Here is a 20,528-nt window from a genome sequence, read left to right on the forward strand (position 1 = left end):
CTTGCAGTTGCAATGTGAAGGTTTGATTTAATGGACTCCAGCCAATTGGCAACTATGACACAATAGAAGAAGGCAAAAATCCATCAGCTATGAAGGATAGATAACTCTGAGGCAAGAGGACCAGGGCAACAGAGAGAGGGGGAAAGAGAGAAAGACGGACAAATTGATAGAGTAATTAACCGTCTGTTCAGTCATAGTTTATCGATCGTTAACAGCCGATCCGTGTCTACCATCCATTCATTCTGTTTGTTAAAACCTGGCTGTTGCCATAATAACAGCACAGCCGGCAGTAGAGATTACTTATTGCTGCATGCTCCTACAGATGGTGGCACAGAGGTATCCATGGGAACAGTTTCCCAGGTTCACCCATCGTCTTATCGGGATTTAGAGCAACGCCTGTTCAGACGTGCAAAGACAACTGACGTAACAAATGCAACCCATTGATTTTTTCAGGAGGAAAATGCTGTTGTTCATAACTGAGTGAGCACAGCGGACATGTCTCACCCCTATTCATAAATAACACTAACCCAATTTACGAGTAGCAACCTCTACTATTCTGTTAATAATAGATAACGTATCTTTTTTCAGGCACTCTTCTCCTCTCAGTCTGTATTCCTCTGCCTGAGAGTAGCAGAAATCACAGAAATGAGAATTACGCTGAGAATAACATGGACTTCTGTTTACATGTCAGATATTTCAATGATTTTGGTGTTATAGAAATACAGAAATGTGTTATTTGTTTATGAAATGGTGAGAATTATGCATTGTTGCATGTGACAGCAAACCAGATAACATTATGTTCAATTCAACACTACCAGTCATTATTTACAGTGACATGTAAAAATGCTTCCCGTGAAAAAGGACCATTACAGATTTGCTTGTTTATGATTAAGGGATATTGTTGGATGTTTTCAGACACTGACATGTAAACAGCACAATCACATTATAACACCCTATTGGAGTTGTCACAACATTTAATGACTTTTTGGGAGTCACCAACATGTTACAAGTTACTTGTAGAAGGATATAATGTTGACTTGACAATATGCTCTGTAATACATAAACAAGAATATGAATAGAATATAATATTCTCATTAGAATAAAGTCAATAGCTGTATATTGCTGTACATGTAAAACAAAGTCACTGATGGGCAACAATTGTTTTTGATTCTTACTCACAATATGATATATCTTTTATTTGAGAGTGCATTTACCTATTCAGATAACATGGTACAAGTACATGGCACAAATATACGTCAACTGTTTAATTAATGGTTCATTAAAAAAAAACTCAAATATATACATAAAGTGATAGAAACTGGCATTGATTTTTTACAGATGTGTCGCAAAAATTTGATCAAACACACTGACAGTGCTTTTGTGTCCAGTAAGGCAACAATCAGCTCAATGCTTAAAGCAACAGTGATGTTGTGAATGTGATGGGCTGTGGTTAATGGGTCCTCTTTGACACACCATGCGATATTCATATCTTAATCTTTGGCATTGAAATAGTACTGAACACCACACACAGCAGGTTCTTTGTACCATACTAGACACAATTCAGTTGAACAAAGGTGCTGTGCTGTAGTGACAACTATTGAGATTTTATATAAGGCTCCAAAATAAATAAAACACGTCAGTCATTGACGGATCTGATCGTGGTTTTACAAACAGCATCCATTTTTCATGTCAATTACGTTTTTCTAAACCGTTGAATACATCGGTATATGTTGATAGGAAGTGTAGAACAGCAAATCAGTGCTGTATCACCTCACAGAAGTGATAAAATAGTATTCATGAAGAATTCTGAATTATTTTGTTGTTAATATCACTGTCATGAAAGGCAAATAAAGAGAATGTCACATAATGTCTCTCTAAAGTGGCGTTTGGGCGTTGGCCGTGGATTCCTGACGTCAGCAGAGATACTCAGACCGGGAACTGTCGCTCTTATAGGTCATCTGAGAGTCTATGCTCGACCTGGAGCAGAGGAGCAGGCGCTCTGAGTCATGAGTTGCTCTCCTCGCCCAGAACTCAGAGGGATGAGAGTTCAGAGTTCGTTGTTTCATTGAAATCGTCTCGAACTTGACATAGCTCTCTTTTTCCAGCTCCTCCTCATCCAGATCTGGTTCACGCCCTTTGCAGTAGAGATCGAGGATCTTGTAGAGCAACAGGGCAATGAGAGGCACAGCCAGAGCACAGGCGATGCCGCTCATAATCATGAAGACCTGGTTCTGACCACCTTCCTCTACAATCTCCAGTGTGTAGAAGTCAATGCACGGATCCTTTCCTGCATCACTACCTTTTGCTATGAGGCAAACCGAGTACCTCATCCCAGAGGAAAGACCCTCAAGAAGGACTTTTCCACTGCCAGCATTAGTTTCTTCTGTCCTTTTGGTGTCATCCTCACCATCCTCACCATAGGGGGAAAATACAACTGTTAGTGGGGCATCGTTTGGTAACCCATCTGCTGTCCAGAGCAACACTGCACTGTCAGCTGTCTCCTCTACAATCTTCAGGTCCTTGACGGACTTTGATACTTTGCTTTTCTTGCTTTTTTCATCTGCTGCGAGTTTCCTCCCGTTCCCTCCTTGCTGGGTCTTCGTTTGTTTGAGTGAGCCTTTCTGTAAACCGTTGCTGGGGGTAGTTGTCGGCTTCTTGGGTACAGGAGGTTGGGTTGGTGTTGTTGTTGTCGGAGGAAGTGTAGATGTTATAATAGGTGAGGTAGATATTTCCGTAGTGGGAGTCAGGGTTGTGCCTTGGCTGGTTGGTGCAGTCTCTGTGCTTTGCGTCTCTGGAGGCATCGTGGTACTGACGGTACCAGCAACTGAGAGGGAAATAGTAGCTTCTGCGCTGCCAGCAACATTCGTAGCTTTGCAGCTGTAGTTGCCAGCGTCTTTGGGCAATATTCCATTTAAACTCATGATGGACCACTTGATGCCCTCTCCAGGTGACTCCTGAACTATAGGGGGTAAAAACACAAACATCAGTATATGGAACAAGTCGAACATAGTCTTGGCCTGCTTTGCCTGTTTTCAAAAGGCTTATAACATTGGGGCACAAGCCTTACAGAGATTTTTTGAATTAACACACATTAGGTTACCAAAAATTCCATTCTAAAATTGGTAAACTTTCCAAAGACTACATTTCATACCTGTGTTGTTAACTGGTGAGCCTTCTGATCTAGCCCAGTACAGATTTGGTGTTGGCATCCCTGTAGCATCACATCGCAGGAGAACATTGCTGCCCAGATAAGATGTGATCTTGGTTGCAGAGGTCATGACGATTGGTTTTACACAATTCTCAAGTTCAACACGTTGAAAAAGGTAACCAGACAGATTCTCCGGTCCACTGCAGGTCAGGAACAAGTCCATTAACACCACTGGGCTGTCTGTCATTTTGGACATCTCTATAAGCTTGGAGATTTTACAGTCACAGTACCAGGGGTTATCTTGGAGACCTAAAGGTGAAAAGACAAATTCGAATTATTCTTAGCTTTTTTTTCAACCATTGCACCATCTCTTAAATGCTATATTTCGTAAAGCCCTTGTTGTTGGACACACTAGAAAGAATCAAGGGTGGTGAGAGGACAGTGGTGCAGCAAAGCAGCAAAACAAAAGGGTAGCGTCTGCCAGATTTCAAAATGGAAGAAGTTCCCCACTTTTAAAACAAATGCAGTGATGATTTGTGCTCTAAAGTGATGGTTGGAAAGTGAAAACTTTCCGAACATTATTTAACAAACAGCCCTTTCTCTTTCTGATGGGAAAAACCATGACACTGAAATTCGAGAGCTATGGAAGTGAACCTATCCTAGGAACTTATGTACAGCTCCCATACCAGTTGCGCAGGTGCAATAGGTAAGCACATGTACTGATGCAGATGAAAGCCCCTTAACCAGATTAGTTTGTCTTAACAGTGGCAAAGCAGCTAAGCTGCCTCTGGCCCTCCTCCAGTTTATGGCAACACTCTCTTTCCATTAGCTTCTCTGTTAGCACAGACGTTAATGGGTCACTAAAAGCTCTAACCCATTAATATCGCTGTGTTTTATTTTGAACTGATAAGTATTTGTTTGGTTACAAAAAAAGAAACTGACAATTGAGTGATCAGGTAAATTGTCATTTTAAGTCCAGACTGTATTGACATTTTTTTTAAATAATTTTAAATCTGTTTATTTGTACTGAAGTTGATATAATTGTGTTATAATTCCAAGCTGAATGTCTCATAAGATATAGACAGAAAATAGACGTCTAAAGAAGCTGTTTGAACGGAGTCTGTTTTTCTTTTTTCCCTAACGTCTAATCCTGTTTATCCTATAAGCTAGTTTGCCCTTATACAGCTTATTGACAATATCCCTCCCACTCAGTGCTATGCAGATACAGCAAACACACAGTCACTTACATGTAAGTCAAAAAAACTCATCTGACAAAAGTGAATTAGCAAGTTGCTATGGTTGAGACAATTTTCCTAGAATGAATTCTCCTTTGCCAAAAAAACTATTAGAAATTTCTGCCAGTTATTGCCAATCAAGCTAATCAACATATTATTAGCAGTTATTAGACTTTGAAACTGAAAGCAGGTGACAACACCTATCTGTAGTCCCTCATGAACACAACTTAATTAAACTGAAATGTTGATTCACTTTTTGGAAAAAAACGCAGAGCGTTGATTACCTGCATTTTGTACAATAATCGTATAAATAAAATTTTGACACACAAAGAACATTTCTGCCTACTTTTGTAATTAAAAGGATAAATTGTTGACTGTGCAACTTAAGACTTTTGGTTGTTTTACAACAATACAAAATAAGATATCATGTTGCCTTTAGAAACTCTACGGAAAACAATCTTCTCTACTTTGTTATTCATGTTTGCCAAATGTCATGGTCATATGGGATGATCAAGTTCACCTGCAATTTAAACCTAGATTGGATTGTCACCTCGTTAAACATTCAACATTAATTAGGAAAGAACATTTATAATACAAATTAAGCGTCAACTCTGGCGCTGCTGGGACTAAGCTTATTAAACCCGAGTCCTGGCAGTCACTATCAAGGCAGGTTTGAGTCAGTCAGAACAAGTCTGGCTAGATTAGCAGGTGATGGACTAAAGTTCATGAAGTAATTACAATTCACCTCAAAAGTGTCCTTCCTTGGCTTTTACATCCTGTGCAACCAAGTACTTTCTCCTTACCTAACACGATTTTCTGCGAGGAGTTCGTAGAAATGGGGGCTCCATTGAAGGGAGGCCAGATATCCATGAGGTCAAAGGGCAGGGTTGCTAATTTATTGCTGGATAGATCCAAGTAGGTGATGTTGAGGAGGTAGGGGATAGCCTCAGTGGGAACATTGGTGATTCTGTTGTTGTGCAGATCCAGTGTCCGCAGCCTTGGCATCTCTTTTAGAGACTCCCAGGGGAACACGGAGATCATATTTCCATCCAGCCTGAGTTCGTGGAGCACTTTGAGGTTGTAAAAACTTCCACTATCCACTGAGGTTATTGAATTGTAAGTAATCCACAGATATCGCAGATCCGCCAGGTAGTAAAAAGCTTCTGTGGGGACTCGGCGTACAGCGGTTCTCTCAATTCGAAGTTTAACCGTATCCACTGGAACGTTGACAGGGATATCGGCCATGTCTGGGTTATTGCAGAGCACAGATCTGAGAACAAAAGATAAATTATTTAACTGTTCAAATCTATGTACAGATAACGAAACTGATGTACAAAGTCAAAATGTTCTCTAATCCATTTTCCAGGGGGAAAGCAAGTGATGGATATTTAAAATGATCAATCCACAAGCTTATTAGTATCTATCGGTATCTGTCCATTCATTTATCTATCCATCCCTCCATCCATTCACCCAGACGCTCTGTTGTGATGTGGGCGGCTGTTTCTGACATGTCTCTAGTCCAAGGCCACTTCCTGGATGGCAAGGTCAGAGCTTATCACTGTCATCATAAATAATGACTGATTATGTAGAAGCACTCAACTTCAGGAGGAGGAATATATGGAATCCATTATAGTCGTGGACAAAGAGAGAACGATTTAATTATAGTTACTGTAGCATTACATGATTACAGGGAGAAAAAGAAACTTGAGCTTTGACTTTTAGCCTTTCACCATGACTGTAGACGTCAGTTGACACATTTTCTATGTTTATATTGTTTAACTTGTTCATGGAAGAGAGATCCATCCACAGTGCTAATAGGACTAATCATGCAGGGGGCAATTAGATCTTTCTCTGGGATAAGTGGATTGGTACTGTGCCAGAGAACGTACATTATGCCAATACAGGTCAGGGCATCCTGTACAAATCACACTGTGGTGGATTTTGGATATAGACTTGCCTTTATTTTTAGCGTCCGTGAGATACCTAATTCAAAGCTGATTATTTGACTTAATGCTGGTCTAATTTCCCTCCATCTTCACTTGACAATGAATGGCTCTGCATTTTAGTTAACTGTTGCTCATCCAAATTAAAAAAACACCCCGATGGACATTAGCAGCTTTATGCTCCTGATTCATCATGTAACTATACCTTGTTAACTTGCCATTGATTTAACATAGATCAATACCAGGCGGTCTCAGAGCTATGGTACTTTTTCTTGTGCTCATTCAAATGAATCAACAGTGCAAAATACACCAACTTTTTGAAAACCAGTCCTACAAACTAATTCCAGGAAGACAGTCAGGTAAAAATGTAGTAGGACCTGTATAGGACCATATTTTTGTTTATTTTGTAGGCAACATCTAGTAAAGGTGACCTAACTAGACAAACCAACAACTTTCCAAATTCATAAAAGACACAAAATGTAGGTGAAATGAGTGAGCACAAGTTAAAATGCACTTTTTACCTGCTTCCTATTCCATCATTACGTCCATGGAAGACACAGGTGCACTGCGACGGACAGAAGGGCTGAGCCATACTGAGGCAGCAGAGGAATACGTGCACGCAGAGAAGTCGACGCATGGTTTCGCACCAAAATTCTCACATCGAGGAGAGATCAGGAGAAAAGACATCGGGATTCATCGAGAGCCTGGAGAATTATCCTTCCCAAAAAGAACAAATCCAAGAAAAATACCAAGTGGAAAATAGAGAAAAGAGCTTTCAGAGTCCATCAGAAGCGACGGTACACGGGCTTGAAGATCTAATTACAGTATAGGTGACCTGTCAGATTGACGGTGTGTGTGTGTGGGGGAAGGGTTGGGGGATTAGCAGAGGATTTCTTGGGTTTGGCTGGGTCACGCGAGTTGCAGGTAGACAGCAGAGCAGGAGCAGTCGCTTGGACATGGAGCTAATCGGCTAATACCGAAGGATTCTCCTCACATGATCAAGCCAGGCCTCTGGTTAAGCCATTCCCTTCCCAACCACGCCAGTGTGTTTTGTAGGTTTTGCTAAATCTCCATGTTCCCATAGTCAAATTTAGTGTTGGACACATTTGATAACTAAGCTAGGATCAGCCTTGTCGGGTTATATCCAACCAGCTTTTTATTTGTAATGATCGGCACTGTGGTTTTGACCCATTGTTGTGAGCTTTCTTGTGAAAGGAGGAGACTGTTTTTCTTGGAATCTGATGTAAGTTCCTCTGCTTCTGAAGAAATACCTTAAATGTAAATGTATTATTGAGCTAGAGGCCATACGTAAGATGTGTGAGCGAGTTCTGTCTGGCACCGGGGTGCAAAGTGTAATCTTGGATGTGATTTATTACCTGACTGGGTACAGACCAGCGGCTTGGGCTCGGGGCCAAACCCTCTTTCATATTTTCTGCACACGTCGGTTGAGCTTGGGAATAAAAACAGTGATGACTTGAATGGGTTAAAAACCTTCATACTGTCCAGTTTCCTCCAGACAGTCCTCTATCTCACATACAATAAAATAATAGTCTTCTGCAGGTAAAATTATACATTTTAATATATCTTTGTAATTAGCTATTATATAAATTGTTGATAACTCCTAACTTAAATGTGTGATTAGTAAACTTTAAATAATGGATTTAATAATAGGGGTCCTGTTACTATTAGTCCAGGCTAACTGTATCATGAACGAGGAAGAGGAAAGGGAGACATCTAGTGGTTTGAGGTAGCTACTGATAAACATACATTTTCCAGTTTTCTATAGAAATAATTATCTTTAATCCTTCCTCACCACAGTTAATTGAATAACGTATTGGCTCATACAGTTGGTATTAAGCTATAAATCTAGATGACATCAATTTTGGTAAGACAAAAGTCAGACTCTGTTAATATTATGGTTTTATTTCTTCTTTTTATTAGGTTTTTATTTTAAAAACGATATTAGAGATTTCAAAATCTATTTGAAGGTGTTTAATTGTCTGAAATTGTATTTATTTTGTCTTATTTTAGACTCACCTGTTATTTGTGAAGCACTTTGCACTGCATCTGTATGAAACGTCCTATATACAAATAAAGTTGGATTGATTGACATTGCGCAACACTCTCAGTGGGAGGAAGTGACATCAAAACAAAAAAGCACACGAGAGACGTCAAGTACTTATTAACAAGTACACAAGTGAGTTTTATTTATGCAAGCAAATTTGATCATACAGGTCAAATAAGCCACCTCAAGCTGTTGGCACATGAATGTACAAAACAGAGTCAATTTAAAGCCTGCTACTAGAAGCATTCGTAGTGAAAGTACAAAAGACTAATACAAGGAAAAAGCAGAGAGCGTTTTTTTTTTCTTCAGATCACTACAGAGTAAGCAATGTTGGTATTAGTTTTAAGACATGGTTGAGAGCTCATCACAAACTAAACAGACACAAATCAAAGACTACAGTCTCTATTATCAGTAGCATAATGCGGTAAGCGTGGGGGGGTTAAGTACTGCACATATAAACAAAGGGTTGATCCAGCAAGACAGTCATAATCGTCAAAATAAAGAAGTGAAGTAAAGTAACGTTTGAGTCAATAAGACTATATTAATGCATGTCCATGCCACGAGAAACATCTAAATTCACAGTCTTTACTAACAGTACAGTTATCCAACTTTGAGTTGAACATCAATGCGCTTACATCTAGAGATAGAGCACAGAAATGGTCAAATAAGTGCATGAAACTAGCTTTTTTTTTTTTTGAAATACTGACAAAACAAACGTTGCCAGTCGATGAACCGACATGTTTGTAGTTGTATGGCATCGAGATGTGTAAGCAATACAGTTACTGTCATGAACAAAATTACTGTGACACACACTTTCTGACATCTGATAATTCCACCAAGCAGAGTGCCATCACACCAACAACACTTCACACCGTCAGGGATTAATTTCCCGGTTGAGACTAAAAGTGGACGTACGGTGACCTCTTCCTCTTCTTCTCACCCGAACTGTCCCTTAACGTCAGTGGCTAACATATAGGTATGCTTTGATATATCAGTATTTACAGTGCAGAGTTCTGCCAAAACAGGAGTTTCATATTTATAAAGTTCCACTTTTAAGAAATAAAAAAATTGGTCATGAAAGCATGTTTACATGTGCTTTTTGTGGCTCGTGATTCAAAGACAATGGAATCATTCACAGTCCTAAAATACATTTAAAATGGCAGGATTATTATAAAATAAGCCATAATTTCTATTTAATTAACTAATTTCCATCTTTGATAGCTATCAAACTTGTTGTCTCCTGTTTAACAGGCTTGGCACGTCTAGCAATATTTGTTTTAATCTAACGATTTGGTCTTTGTGTCTTGTTGCTACTGTGTAACTTCAAATAGAAAAAACAGATTGAACTAATTACTTTCACGTGAAAGTGGTTTTTGATCCCTGGGAATACTGGTATGACAAAGGCTTACGCTGCTTCCTATTGTTGCATTGTGAGTTTAAAAATATTTCCAAAACTAACCACCCGTTACAGTACATAGTTTTTGAAGATGAAATCTCCGCACACACACACACACACACACGACATGAGAAATGTGCTTGAAAACCGTTTTAAGCCCCTGTTGACCCCCTCAGAAATCAGCAAAAAATAAATAATGCATGAGAGCAAAATGACACTTAGCATCAAATAAAAACTCAAAAGAAAAATAAAACAATAATACGCAAAACTTATCCAAAGTAAAAAAAAAAAAAAAAGGAGAAATACTACTGCTACTTCTGATTCTACATACTACACTAACACTACTATCAGCACTAAACAACTTGTATTCAAGAATAGTATAACTGCCATAACGATAATCGTAACACCATCCATGAGAGAGGTAAAGGGGCTTGTTTCATCTGAAATGCTGTTTGTGACTGGAGAGTTTGAGTGATGTTTCCCCCCCCAGACCACATTGTCATATGACGCACCAGTGACATCAGCGGTGGTGAGGGCCCTAGGCGCCATCCGCCCCCCCTCGGGAGGGGATGGTAGAGAGACAGAGAGAGACAGAAAGGGGGAGAGGAGAGAGAGAGAGAGAGGGAGGGAGAGAGAGGTCGGAGTGGGTCAGGGCCAGGCCTCCCGCTGCTCTTTATGTGTAGGCGTTGAGACGCTCCTTGGAGCGGGTGGAGTGGATGTCGTGAAGCTCCTGCTCCTCCTTCGACTTGATGTCCTCGTACTTCTGCATTCGGCAGGCGTCCTTCACGTAGGCCCAGTTGGCGGACAGCACCATCAGGTAGTGGATCTGAGGGGAAAAGTTCAAAAGTGTGAAACTTTGCTGCTTTCAGGGTAGAAGCTAACACAGTTTAATGACTGTTCCGGCTTAATCAGCTTTATTATCTCCTGTGGATGTAAATCCTACAGTAGTTGCTAAATAATCTGAAATTCAATTAACAGATTTTAAAATTTTAATTACAGATTATGTTCCCAATGGTCCAGCAGGTGGCAGCATAATGCTAAATGTGGTCTTGGGCTTGTTACCATGGCAGCTAAGGCTATAATGAATGTATTGTGCTTTAATGACTGAGGTTGAAACACAGCTTCTCTTTGTGAGACGCTGTCTGATGTCTGCAGTCAGACAGATAATTATTAGACTGGGATTCTATCGTGACAAATACAAATATTATTCTATTTGTTTTTCTTGCTAAGCCTATTTTGTTTGGTGCATTTTTTAAAGATATTCTTTTTAGCCCTGCTTGAGTTTGCCGACATCAAAGCTGACGGATTATCTGTTGTGATGATTTGTTTCCACCATTTTCCGGGAAAAACAAACACGAGTTATCATTGTCCTGCTATAATTTGCACCATCATACCTGCCTATGAAACACTCTGTTTTCTCAGAAAATGGCTTCTCGCAAATTACCGAGCGATGTTTGCAACAAATTCTGAGCCTTTCTTCTCCCTGTTTCCATGACAACACATTGACATGTCTGGCGCCTCCGAAAGAGGGAGGGAGACAAACCCTGTCTTTTCCACTGCGCCAAAATGCCTTCCACCCTATCTGCAGCTATTCTCTCACAGGCGAGCACGACGCAGGCCAAGTAGGAAACAGCCACAACAAAACACAGCTATTTTCCCAGCATCTCCCCTCAATTACCCCCCTCTTTTATTCAAATTCAGTTCCCTCCTACCAAATGATCTGCTAACAACGAGGGGAAATCTGTGCTTTATGAAGAATGAGAGATGCTTCACTCGTTGATGCAAACACTTGATTTAAGAGATATTTAGTCGCATCCCTCGAGAGGGGGGTTCAGCTTTTATAGGGGTCTCACCATAGCAATAACAGCAGCTCCTGCTCCAGCGAGGGCACAGATGAACAAGTGGAACGTCATGTCGAGCTGGAGCAAAAATAAATCACATATTAATATATCTGTCAATCAAACACCTGCATGAAAAGGCACCTGTTAAATGTTAAGAAAATTTGAAATGAATTATGATCACACAGACTCAATAATAAAAAAGACAACAGCAATAAGGTAACATGTATTTATCAGCATTAGTAAAACAAAATAGAACAAGATAAATAATAATAACGTATAGATAATAAAACCATAAACTAATATAGTCTACCTAAATAAGTGTGCATTTAATTAACACATGAAACATCAACAATTTGATATTTCTCCTCTCAAATCCTCTGGAAGGCTGATATTGATAATTTTTTCATATACACTGATTATTGACGTGGTTCGATTACTTAAACTTGCTTCTATCTCACCTCATTGGATTCACACATCTTGAAGAATTTCTCCGATCCAGCACACACGGTTTTGGCCTCGGCGATTGGCACGATTCCTGAAAAAAAAGTCACGTTAATCACGAAACAAGTGCAACGCAATAAAAATCTGACAGAAAACAGGTGTGCAAAGCGTCGAGAGGCATGATATGTACCGACAGACCATTACATTACTGTGAGCATACAGTCACACACAGGTCTGTGATGTGAAGGTGGCGGCACAAATAGTTGTTGACACAGAGGCGGCGTTAATGGTAGCTGGTGGCTAATGGAGTGGAAGAGGTGGCACTAATTAAAAATAACGAGCCAGCCACATAAGCTTGTGATATGATGGACTGTTATGGAGCAGTTTTAATGTAATTTTTTAATTTGGATCATTAAAGTTTACAGGACAATAATATGAGGAGGAAACAGGGAGAATCATCCTCAAATTGGACCCTTGTTGTGTTTTATTTTGAAAGGGGGCTATTTATTAAAGTAGCTTATTCGGTAACATAAAATAAATTTAATTAAGTGTGAAATGTATCTTGCAGTTTATTACATCCCTGTGTTTGATAAATGCATTATTTATCCACGATTTAAATATATTTTCCTGTAGAAACACAAAGGGCCATGAACTATATATTCTCCAAGACGTTGAAATAAAAGCAGAACTCGGGGCCACAGAGATCAGAGCGAACTGAGATCTGAGCGGTTGTAGGAGGGAAGAGATGGAGACAGAATATCCATTCTTACCATACTGGCGTGGGTCCAGGCAGAGTGTGGCCCCTTCCAGCACGGTAGCGTTTTGGCAGATGTTCCAGATGTTGAAGTATATGAAGACCGGCAGGGAGGTGAAAGCAGTGACTCCGAGCCAGGCCAGCATGAAGATGTATGTCAGCATGATGAACTGAAAGGGCAACAGAAGGAAAATAAGGATCACAACTAGAAACCGTGTAAATCAAGAGTCTTAATTGAATCTGTGTACGATTAAATGATTGAGGACTAGAGCACTTTTACTTCTTCCACTACATTACGGGTTTGGTTCCAGTTCTTGAGATTTTACAAGTTGATTGACGTTAATCTGTGATATATATTATATGGTACAAGGTGTTTCCTGGTCTGCTCCATGGCCCCTTACCCATTTCAGCCAGCTATAGTCTCATGTTGGTGTGGATATTTCCATGGTCACAGGATTAACCCCCACTAACTTAATGAACTCATCCATCACAAATACTATAGCGTGGCTTACATCCTCTGCCTCCATGTGGAGCCTCAGATTGGCTGAGCAATTATATTCCAGCCATAATCCTGTTAGGACGGCTCCCAGCTCTGTGATGTGCTCCAGATGAGAGTGCTCCTAATTTCTGCATTGTTGTCAGCAGCTTAATATTAAATTATTTTTGACTGATGTTTTTAATAAAACAAATTTAGAGCACTTGTTATTAGAATTGATGCACACGTGCAAATCAACACTTGTCTTCAGGACACTGAACCAATGGTTTGACTGCTACGCTTGATCAGATGTAACCCTGTTTAACCCTTTTCAGAATAACTGCAACAGAGATGGATATAAAACCAATGACCCGCATGGTGTTTGTCACTGCGACTGCAAAAATGTGTGACCTACAGAAACCTTCACGTTCTCAACCTTTTTCAAGGGAAACTCCCTCAGGAAACTACCTGACATTTAGATTTCCATGTGATTCCGGCAGCAGAAGGCTGCACAGTATACTTCAATACAGTCATAGGGTCGGACACTGAATAGATACATAGATGGATACATCTAATAACGAAAGAGAAAATGGGAAATCATGTATATAACACTCGAAATTAAAGATTGAGACCATAAACTCTTTAAAAAATGTTTACTGACGTTATAGATCAAGTGAGAAGTCCTTTTCTCAGAGACACAACCAAAAATCGAAGCTAAGCTAAATTTCACAAGCACTAAAATGTTCATCCTACCCAAGCGCTGACACAGCGTCCGCAGGTGGTGATCTTGAAGTCTCCATACAGGTCCTTGATGGCTCCACTGGTGAAGAAGCCCTCCACCATCAGCAGGATGCCATACACGAAGAAAGCTGAGGCGATGCCGTAGATCACGTACTTTATGATGTCAATCCTGGAGAATGAATATGGAACCAATGAGAAATTGCACAACAAGACCATACTTTAAATGTACTTATGTGGGACCATGTCCTTAGTAACATAGACAATACTTATAATCTATTGTTTATAAGGTAAAACATAATGTGGAGATCTCGTGCAGGGTGGTGCAAATATAGTATGTCATGCATGTATGGTTTTCCATTTGTGGGCAAATAACCAATTCCTAAGGGTCGTAATGTTTTCTTCTTAATCTAAACAAACACTCAGAGTCACTTTTACCACTCACATGGTGAACACATCCAGTGCATCCACGGGGCTCCTCATCACCTCGAAGTAGTTCTGCAGGATGGTGACGGTGCCGGAGAGGGCCTCATGTCCGCAGCCGCAGAACAGAGCCACGCCGGCATACAGCAAGATGGTGGCTATCAGGGATGGGTACGGAATCCCACCCAGGCATTTGATGCAGCATTCAAGGCACCCTAAACACAAAATATATGCAACTGTTAGTCACCAACGACAGAAAAGGAAATTTCAGTTTTGAATAATTCAGCAAAACTTTGCCGACGGGCGAATGCATTTGCATGTTTCACGCTGTACAGCCATTTACTTTTTGAGAATCTCCAACAATCAGACCACGGTTGGGCGGCAGCCATGCATGCATGCGTGCACAGTGGAGCAAAATACCACAACTTCTTAAAGTGGCCTGACCTCAGTACAGTACATCTTCTCCCTGGTAGCAGAACTCGTAGTATTTAAAGCCAGAAAAGAGAACGAGATATTTAATGGCCTCTTCTCTTTTATCTCCGCCATTGTCTAGCGTCACATTTTGCCCTTATACCCTATCGCTCCACACACTGTATTTGTTGTGTCAGTGGTTCAGCCTTACAGAGGATGCTGACATTTTATTCAGCACTAAAAAAGGTCCGGCTGAGCTCTACATAGTGATCCTGACCTTTAGCCCTATTCTTCTTTCCCCCCCGAGGCCCCTTAAGGTGACTAATCACTGCTCAGTTCTAACTTCAATCTCCTGTCACATAGATTGCTCACAGAGAAGCTGAGACTGTAAATACTCGCGCACGCAACTGTGTCTGTGTGAATCTATTAGATTTATGAGTCTCCATCTTATGTCGGTGAGTGTGTTAGTGTGTGTGTGTGTGTGTGTGTGTGTGTGTGTGTGTGTGTTTGGGGCACAGGCACTCAGTCATTTCTCAGCGCAGCAGAAACAGAAGTGGAATTTATTTCCCGTGGAAGCACAGAACATAACCAGACTTTATGGGGTCTTGCAGCGCATTGCGATATATTAACCACACGTTCCCATTTTTCACAAAGCCAAACCCATTCTAAATCAATTTGTGACTCCTCATCCGTAGTTGATGATAACCTACAACCAAAATGTGTGCAAAGCTGTCTGAATCACTACACGCGTGTGAAATGTGCATCATGTAATGCTGTGTTCATAAAACAGAAGACTCCCCTCGATCGGTTACATCTCGATCATGGCTCATGATTAAATTCATCTGCATTCAGAGGCTCGATGGCGGCACAGAGAGTTTCAGTCGTCAGTTATAGAGACGATGAAAGATTTCAGGATCGTGCTTCAAGGCAGATTTCGGCACCATCTCGTTTCTCGTTATCTCGTTGTCTCTGCCTGTGTTACAAAGCAGGAGTCAGCGCAAACATCCCCTCTCCTCCTCCTCCTCCTCCTCCTCCTCCTCCTCCTCCTCCTCCTCCTCCTCCTCCTCCTCCTCCTCCTCCTCCTCCTCCTCCTCCTCCTCCTCCTCCTCCTCCTCCTCCGCCACCTCCTCCTCCTCCTCCTCAGCTCGTTGCTGGTGACTCTGATCTAAACCTGAGTGGAATACCAAGTAGCTGGTCTGTGCAGAACACTCCGATAGTCGCTGCAGCTCCGAGCCCAGCCTAGACTTCCCTAGATTTATCTGCATCCGCTGATGTAATCCAGTGCCAGACTATAGAATATCTGCTCTGCCTTTATTTCTCAATTTAATTTGTCCATGAAAGGTTTGCTGTGATTATACACTGTTTCCCAAAATGCTGTTTATGTGCTGGTCAAATTCTTAGCATCTGTTTGAGAGTGTTTTCTTATATCAATTGTGTAGAGTTTGAAAAATGTCCAGTTTATGAACAAATGGTTTAAAGAGGACATACATGTCTGCATAGGAGGGTTTTCTGTGGCTTCCCCTTCTTCCAGAGAACTCAGAGAATAGCGCGTCACAATATGACAAATATGGAGAATCCCTCTCTGAATAGTTTACACCATCTGCCGGCTGTATACAAAATGTCTATGTCATCACTGCCCTGGTGTTTCTCCAACATTCGTATCAGCTAGTGTTCCCAGGAGTGGGACATCACCTGGGAAGAGACGTCAAATTCAGGGACAACACTTTAGGCTTTTGGTGACTTGTAGACTATCAGGTAGTTTCGGTGTCACCTGACATCCACAGGAGCTTTTCACACCAATTCACACCTTCATTCATGTTACTCCGACAACCTGCACATAGGACTCCCTGTCAGCCAGTGAAACTGATGGATGAGGACAGGAATAGTGTTTTTGTGTGTCGTACATTAAAAGGGAAAAGTTCTCTCTGTGAAAGTTCCCACTTTCCTTCGTTTGACTTCTCTGCACAGTCCTTGGTTGGTTGTGGAGTGTTCTATTTGAAGTTGTGATATCGATGTGGTGATACATTTGTGGTTTTAGGAACCAAAACCAGATATTTTGTGAGAAAATGCCGCCCCCACATTGATTTGGTTTAGTTCTGCCAACACTGGAACACGCTGGAAACAAAATGCAGGATAATTCAAACCAGTGGAACCTGAGCAAGTGGTACCATTATTCATTTATTTGAATAGTTAGATATATGTAAATAGTCGACATACTTTATTGATCGTCACGAGAAAAGATAAAATGACCGAATGTGTTTTAACACAGGTCGGTTTTTCAGTTGCGAAAGGCCGCTAAGACAGAAAGTGATCCTGTCAGCGCTTCCTCCCTCAGACTCATTATCCTGAGTTACCTTATCGTCTCAGGAAGCCGGGAGTGACAGGACTTATTGATGCGAGGGTGTTTACTGACGAGATGAGAGTGACAGCGAAGCCAGTCACAGTTCTCCCTCTCGCTCTGGGTCAGTGTGCCTGTTTAAGCCCCAGTAAGAACTCACTGTCCAATCTTCTGAGACACTCACCCAGTGGATGAGAGCATTGATTTGCATGTAGCTTTGTTCTTTTTCCTGTCGTTGAATCTAAACTATTGGGTGAACATCATAAAACAACACTTTTATACTGAGGGTTTCTTTGTTAATTTCCTATTTTAGCTCCAGTCAGACTTTTGAAAGACCTTAATAAGGATTTTTCGTGGAGGCAAATTATAAACTCACACCACGAGCAAACTCACTCCAAATAAAAATCATGTTGTTTTTCCCTTTTTATATCCACCTTAGGGACATCCTGGTTAAATTTGGTGCTGTGGATGTTTGGAGCTCGTGCTCGACATGAGGAGGGACGAGCAGGAACATAAATGATTTACGTCGTGGCCTCAATCAAGGTTTACTACCTCTGCATTATTTACATTTCTGCACGCAGATTCAACCGGCTGAAGCCAGCTTCTCGGCAAGTCCTTTTAAAAATCGTATTTTGAATTTGTGTTTCACCACCGGTCCTATGAGGAACCTGGAGTCACTGCTGCTTATTACAACTCTAATTAACAGAGCTGAGCGACAACAACATCCACTTGCACGTGACTTGGCTGAAGGAGGGAGCGTTTCCATGGAAACAGTTGAGGATGAAGATACAGGGTAGGACGGGAGATTTGGGGAGTTGTTTTAACAAGAGTGATGTTTAATTGATTGTGTGCCCTTAATTCTGTGGAGGAGAATCTCCTCCGACTCGGTAAAGAGAGGTGTGGAAGAAAAGGGCAAAATTAGAGGCAGGTTTACATTTAATAGTGAGTCTAATATAAAATGAAATCAGACAAGATTTTCTTTCTGTTTTCAGCTTTTCTTTGTCTGTTTTTTAAGTCGTCATATTTTTATGAGCACAATAAAAAATAAGTAGGCCGTGCCATGACAGCTTTACAGCTTTTAATTAGATTTGATTTGTTTTTGTAGTTCTCTTATCATGTGTTGTCGCCGCCGCTGCTGCGTTAAAACAAAACCTCCTCCCATACCGCCACAACCTCTCATTTCCCCCCCGTGACTCCCCATTGATCTTAACTGACTGCCGAATCGAACTGGTGAAAAATGGCGAAACGGCGGCGTGAACAGACTCGAGAGAGAGAGAGAGAGAGAGAGAGAGAGGAGAGAGAGCGACTGGATGCTTGATCCATAATTTAGAGGAGGCACAGAGCAGCAGAGCGCGAGCCTCTCACATTCATTATTCATGCTCTCTGCTTTAGCCCAACATCACCTGCGATGTAATAAAAGGATCTTCAGCTTGAAGAGGAGCTGCTCCAAGTATCTGAATTGATCACGCCTGCAGATGTAGTTACTACTTGTTTTCTGAAACCTCCGCTGACATGTCAGTCCAGTTGGGAATCTGGCCTAATTGACTTTGGCTAATCTGATTTATTGGCGGCAAAGATGTGGACCCTCATGCACTGTATGTATTTTACTTCATCAGGTCTATGCAGGGAAATAGTTTTGATGGCAAAATAGACAAATTTCTCACTGAAATTGCTTAATTTTTTCTTTAGATTATTATAGTTTAAAGGGTTTTACCCAATGATTCATGAGCAAAAAGCTTTCAAAATTAAAAAAAAAGTCGTCTTTATGACTCTCCCACAAGGAAAGAAGATCTGAGGATCTTCTTCCCACCTTCACATGTATCATAATGTAAAATCTGGCAACAGGATATTAGTTGATATGTGAGGGGGTTTTAAAATGTTATATCCTCCGCACAAAAACATCTCTGTTTATGGGTAGAAAAAAATAAGTGAAGCCCACATGACCCCAAACACTGCGGTCCAATCAACAGAAGGCGTCTCCCTAATACAAAGAGAAAGGATGACCCCCCTCCCAAGGCCCCTCCTGCCTCCCACTTCTCCTCCATCTGTCAGTGTCATATCCGACAGGCAAAAGGGACGAACACACACACACACTAAACACACACTAAACACACACATGCTCCCACTCTCACTGACCCAGTCAACGTTAGCATGAGGTTATCCTTGAATTAATCTTAGAGGTAAATTACGTCCTTCAAAGGAAACTTGGCTCCAACATGCGTCAGAGAATTGGAGTTAATTAACCAAAGATTATCTGCCCTTGTTAAGTACTAATGAGATGGATATTGTTATATTTACAGTTCTTTGACCTCGCGGAAATTTATTTGTGATGGACCCACAGCAGATCCATAATAACATAACATGACAGTTTAAGCAATCAATATACTTATTAGCTCACTTTTTCAAGCCAATGGGTTCTGTTTAAAAAGTAAGAGACGTTTCATAAACTGTATTTATAAAAATAGAGACACACCCCGACTCTACACAAAGAAGCAAATGTGGAAATGCCTTATTATTATTGTTATTATTAATGATCAAATAGACGATAAAGCATTGTTTGCATACAGTGTGATTGACAGCTAGTACTGTCCAATAGGTGCGGGTCGCAGGTGTAGGGCTCCCCCCCCACACTCTTCTTAATACTGTTTTCAAAATACCAGTACGCCATTGGCCAAAATGCAAAACTCGTTGGGTTGCCATTTGGTAGCCAATATATGTAAAAGTTTCAAGAACCACCAAACATCTTCCTCTTCAGAATGTTTCAATAACCATAATTCTAATGGTTAGTTTAAAAAGTGATATTTAACAAATATAGCCTTAATATTGCAGGACGAGTTTAATGGCACATGTCCGTTTGAGTAATATTTGATGTTCTGTGGAAGAGACTCCCTCATTATTTTCACCACATGCAGACAGAGCCTTAATGGTTCCAATCAGCATAGGCAGCTGTGGCATGAACTATATCAGTGCCAGTAACTTCCCCTCTTTAACCTAAAACAAACAGTGACTCAAAGCGGTGCGACTAGCATCCGTTAAGACGCACACAGTCAAAAAATCACCTCCTTATTGTCTGTGTTGTCATTTAAGATGCCGACAGACACAGAGACGAATAGATGAGGATTGTTTACACCAGTAAATGTTGGCCTGTTAACCAGAGTGCAGATGGAATGGACTGGAATGGTAGCATTCGGAGATGGCGAAATATTCAAGATAAGTCTATATCAATAATTGTCACTATTATTACCTGAGAGTTATTTCTGCTCCTTGGTAAAGATTGTTTAATTGATATTGTTTGTATTTCCAATATTTCTTTAAAATAA

General features: G+C 40.8%; 2 protein-coding genes across 2 annotated transcripts; both read right to left on the reverse strand.

Moving 5' to 3' along the window:
* Positions 1-1,913: 1,913 nt before the first annotated feature.
* Positions 1,914-6,963, reverse strand: lrit3a (info leucine-rich repeat, immunoglobulin-like and transmembrane domains 3a). Its single transcript, XM_061080132.1, has 4 exons — positions 6,848-6,963; positions 5,187-5,653; positions 3,152-3,457; positions 1,914-2,959 (listed from the first exon to the last, which is right to left on the reverse strand). The coding sequence occupies exons 1-4, from the start codon at positions 6,961-6,963 to the stop codon at positions 1,914-1,916; spliced, it is 1,935 nt and encodes a 644-aa protein (XP_060936115.1).
* A 3,497-nt stretch (positions 6,964-10,460) lies between these two features.
* gpm6aa (glycoprotein M6Aa) lies at positions 10,461-19,876 on the reverse strand. Its single transcript, XM_061079205.1, has 7 exons — positions 19,795-19,876; positions 14,482-14,674; positions 14,052-14,208; positions 12,840-12,993; positions 12,087-12,163; positions 11,641-11,706; positions 10,461-10,613 (listed from the first exon to the last, which is right to left on the reverse strand). Exons 1-7 carry the CDS (start codon positions 19,874-19,876, stop codon positions 10,461-10,463), a joined length of 882 nt encoding a protein of 293 aa, XP_060935188.1.
* Between the last annotated feature and the right edge of the window lie 652 nt (positions 19,877-20,528).

This window comes from Limanda limanda, chromosome 10 (genome assembly GCF_963576545.1).
Source record: "Limanda limanda chromosome 10, fLimLim1.1, whole genome shotgun sequence".
Classification (NCBI taxonomy): domain Eukaryota; kingdom Metazoa; phylum Chordata; class Actinopteri; order Pleuronectiformes; family Pleuronectidae; genus Limanda; species Limanda limanda.

Excerpts from the sequence above, each read along its gene's own strand:
- lrit3a (XM_061080132.1), bottom strand. The coding sequence starts at position 6,963 with ATGCGTCGACTTCTCTGCGTGCACGTATTCCTCTGCTGCCTCAGTATG. Across the intron at positions 5,654-6,847 it reads AATGATGGAATAGGAAGCAG|ATCTGTGCTCTGCAATAACC; the intron begins GTAAAAAGTGCA and ends TTTTGTTCTCAG. Across the intron at positions 2,960-3,151 it reads CTCACCAGTTAACAACACAG|TTCAGGAGTCACCTGGAGAG; the intron begins GTATGAAATGTA and ends TACCCCCTATAG.
- gpm6aa (XM_061079205.1), bottom strand. The coding sequence starts at position 19,876 with ATGGCGTACTGGTATTTTGAAAACAGTATTAAGAAGAGTGTGGGGGGG. Across the intron at positions 14,209-14,481 it reads GCACTGGATGTGTTCACCAT|GATTGACATCATAAAGTACG; the intron begins GTGAGTGGTAAA and ends TTCATTCTCCAG. Across the intron at positions 11,707-12,086 it reads AGATGTGTGAATCCAATGAG|CTCGACATGACGTTCCACTT; the intron begins GTGAGATAGAAG and ends TTTTTGCTCCAG.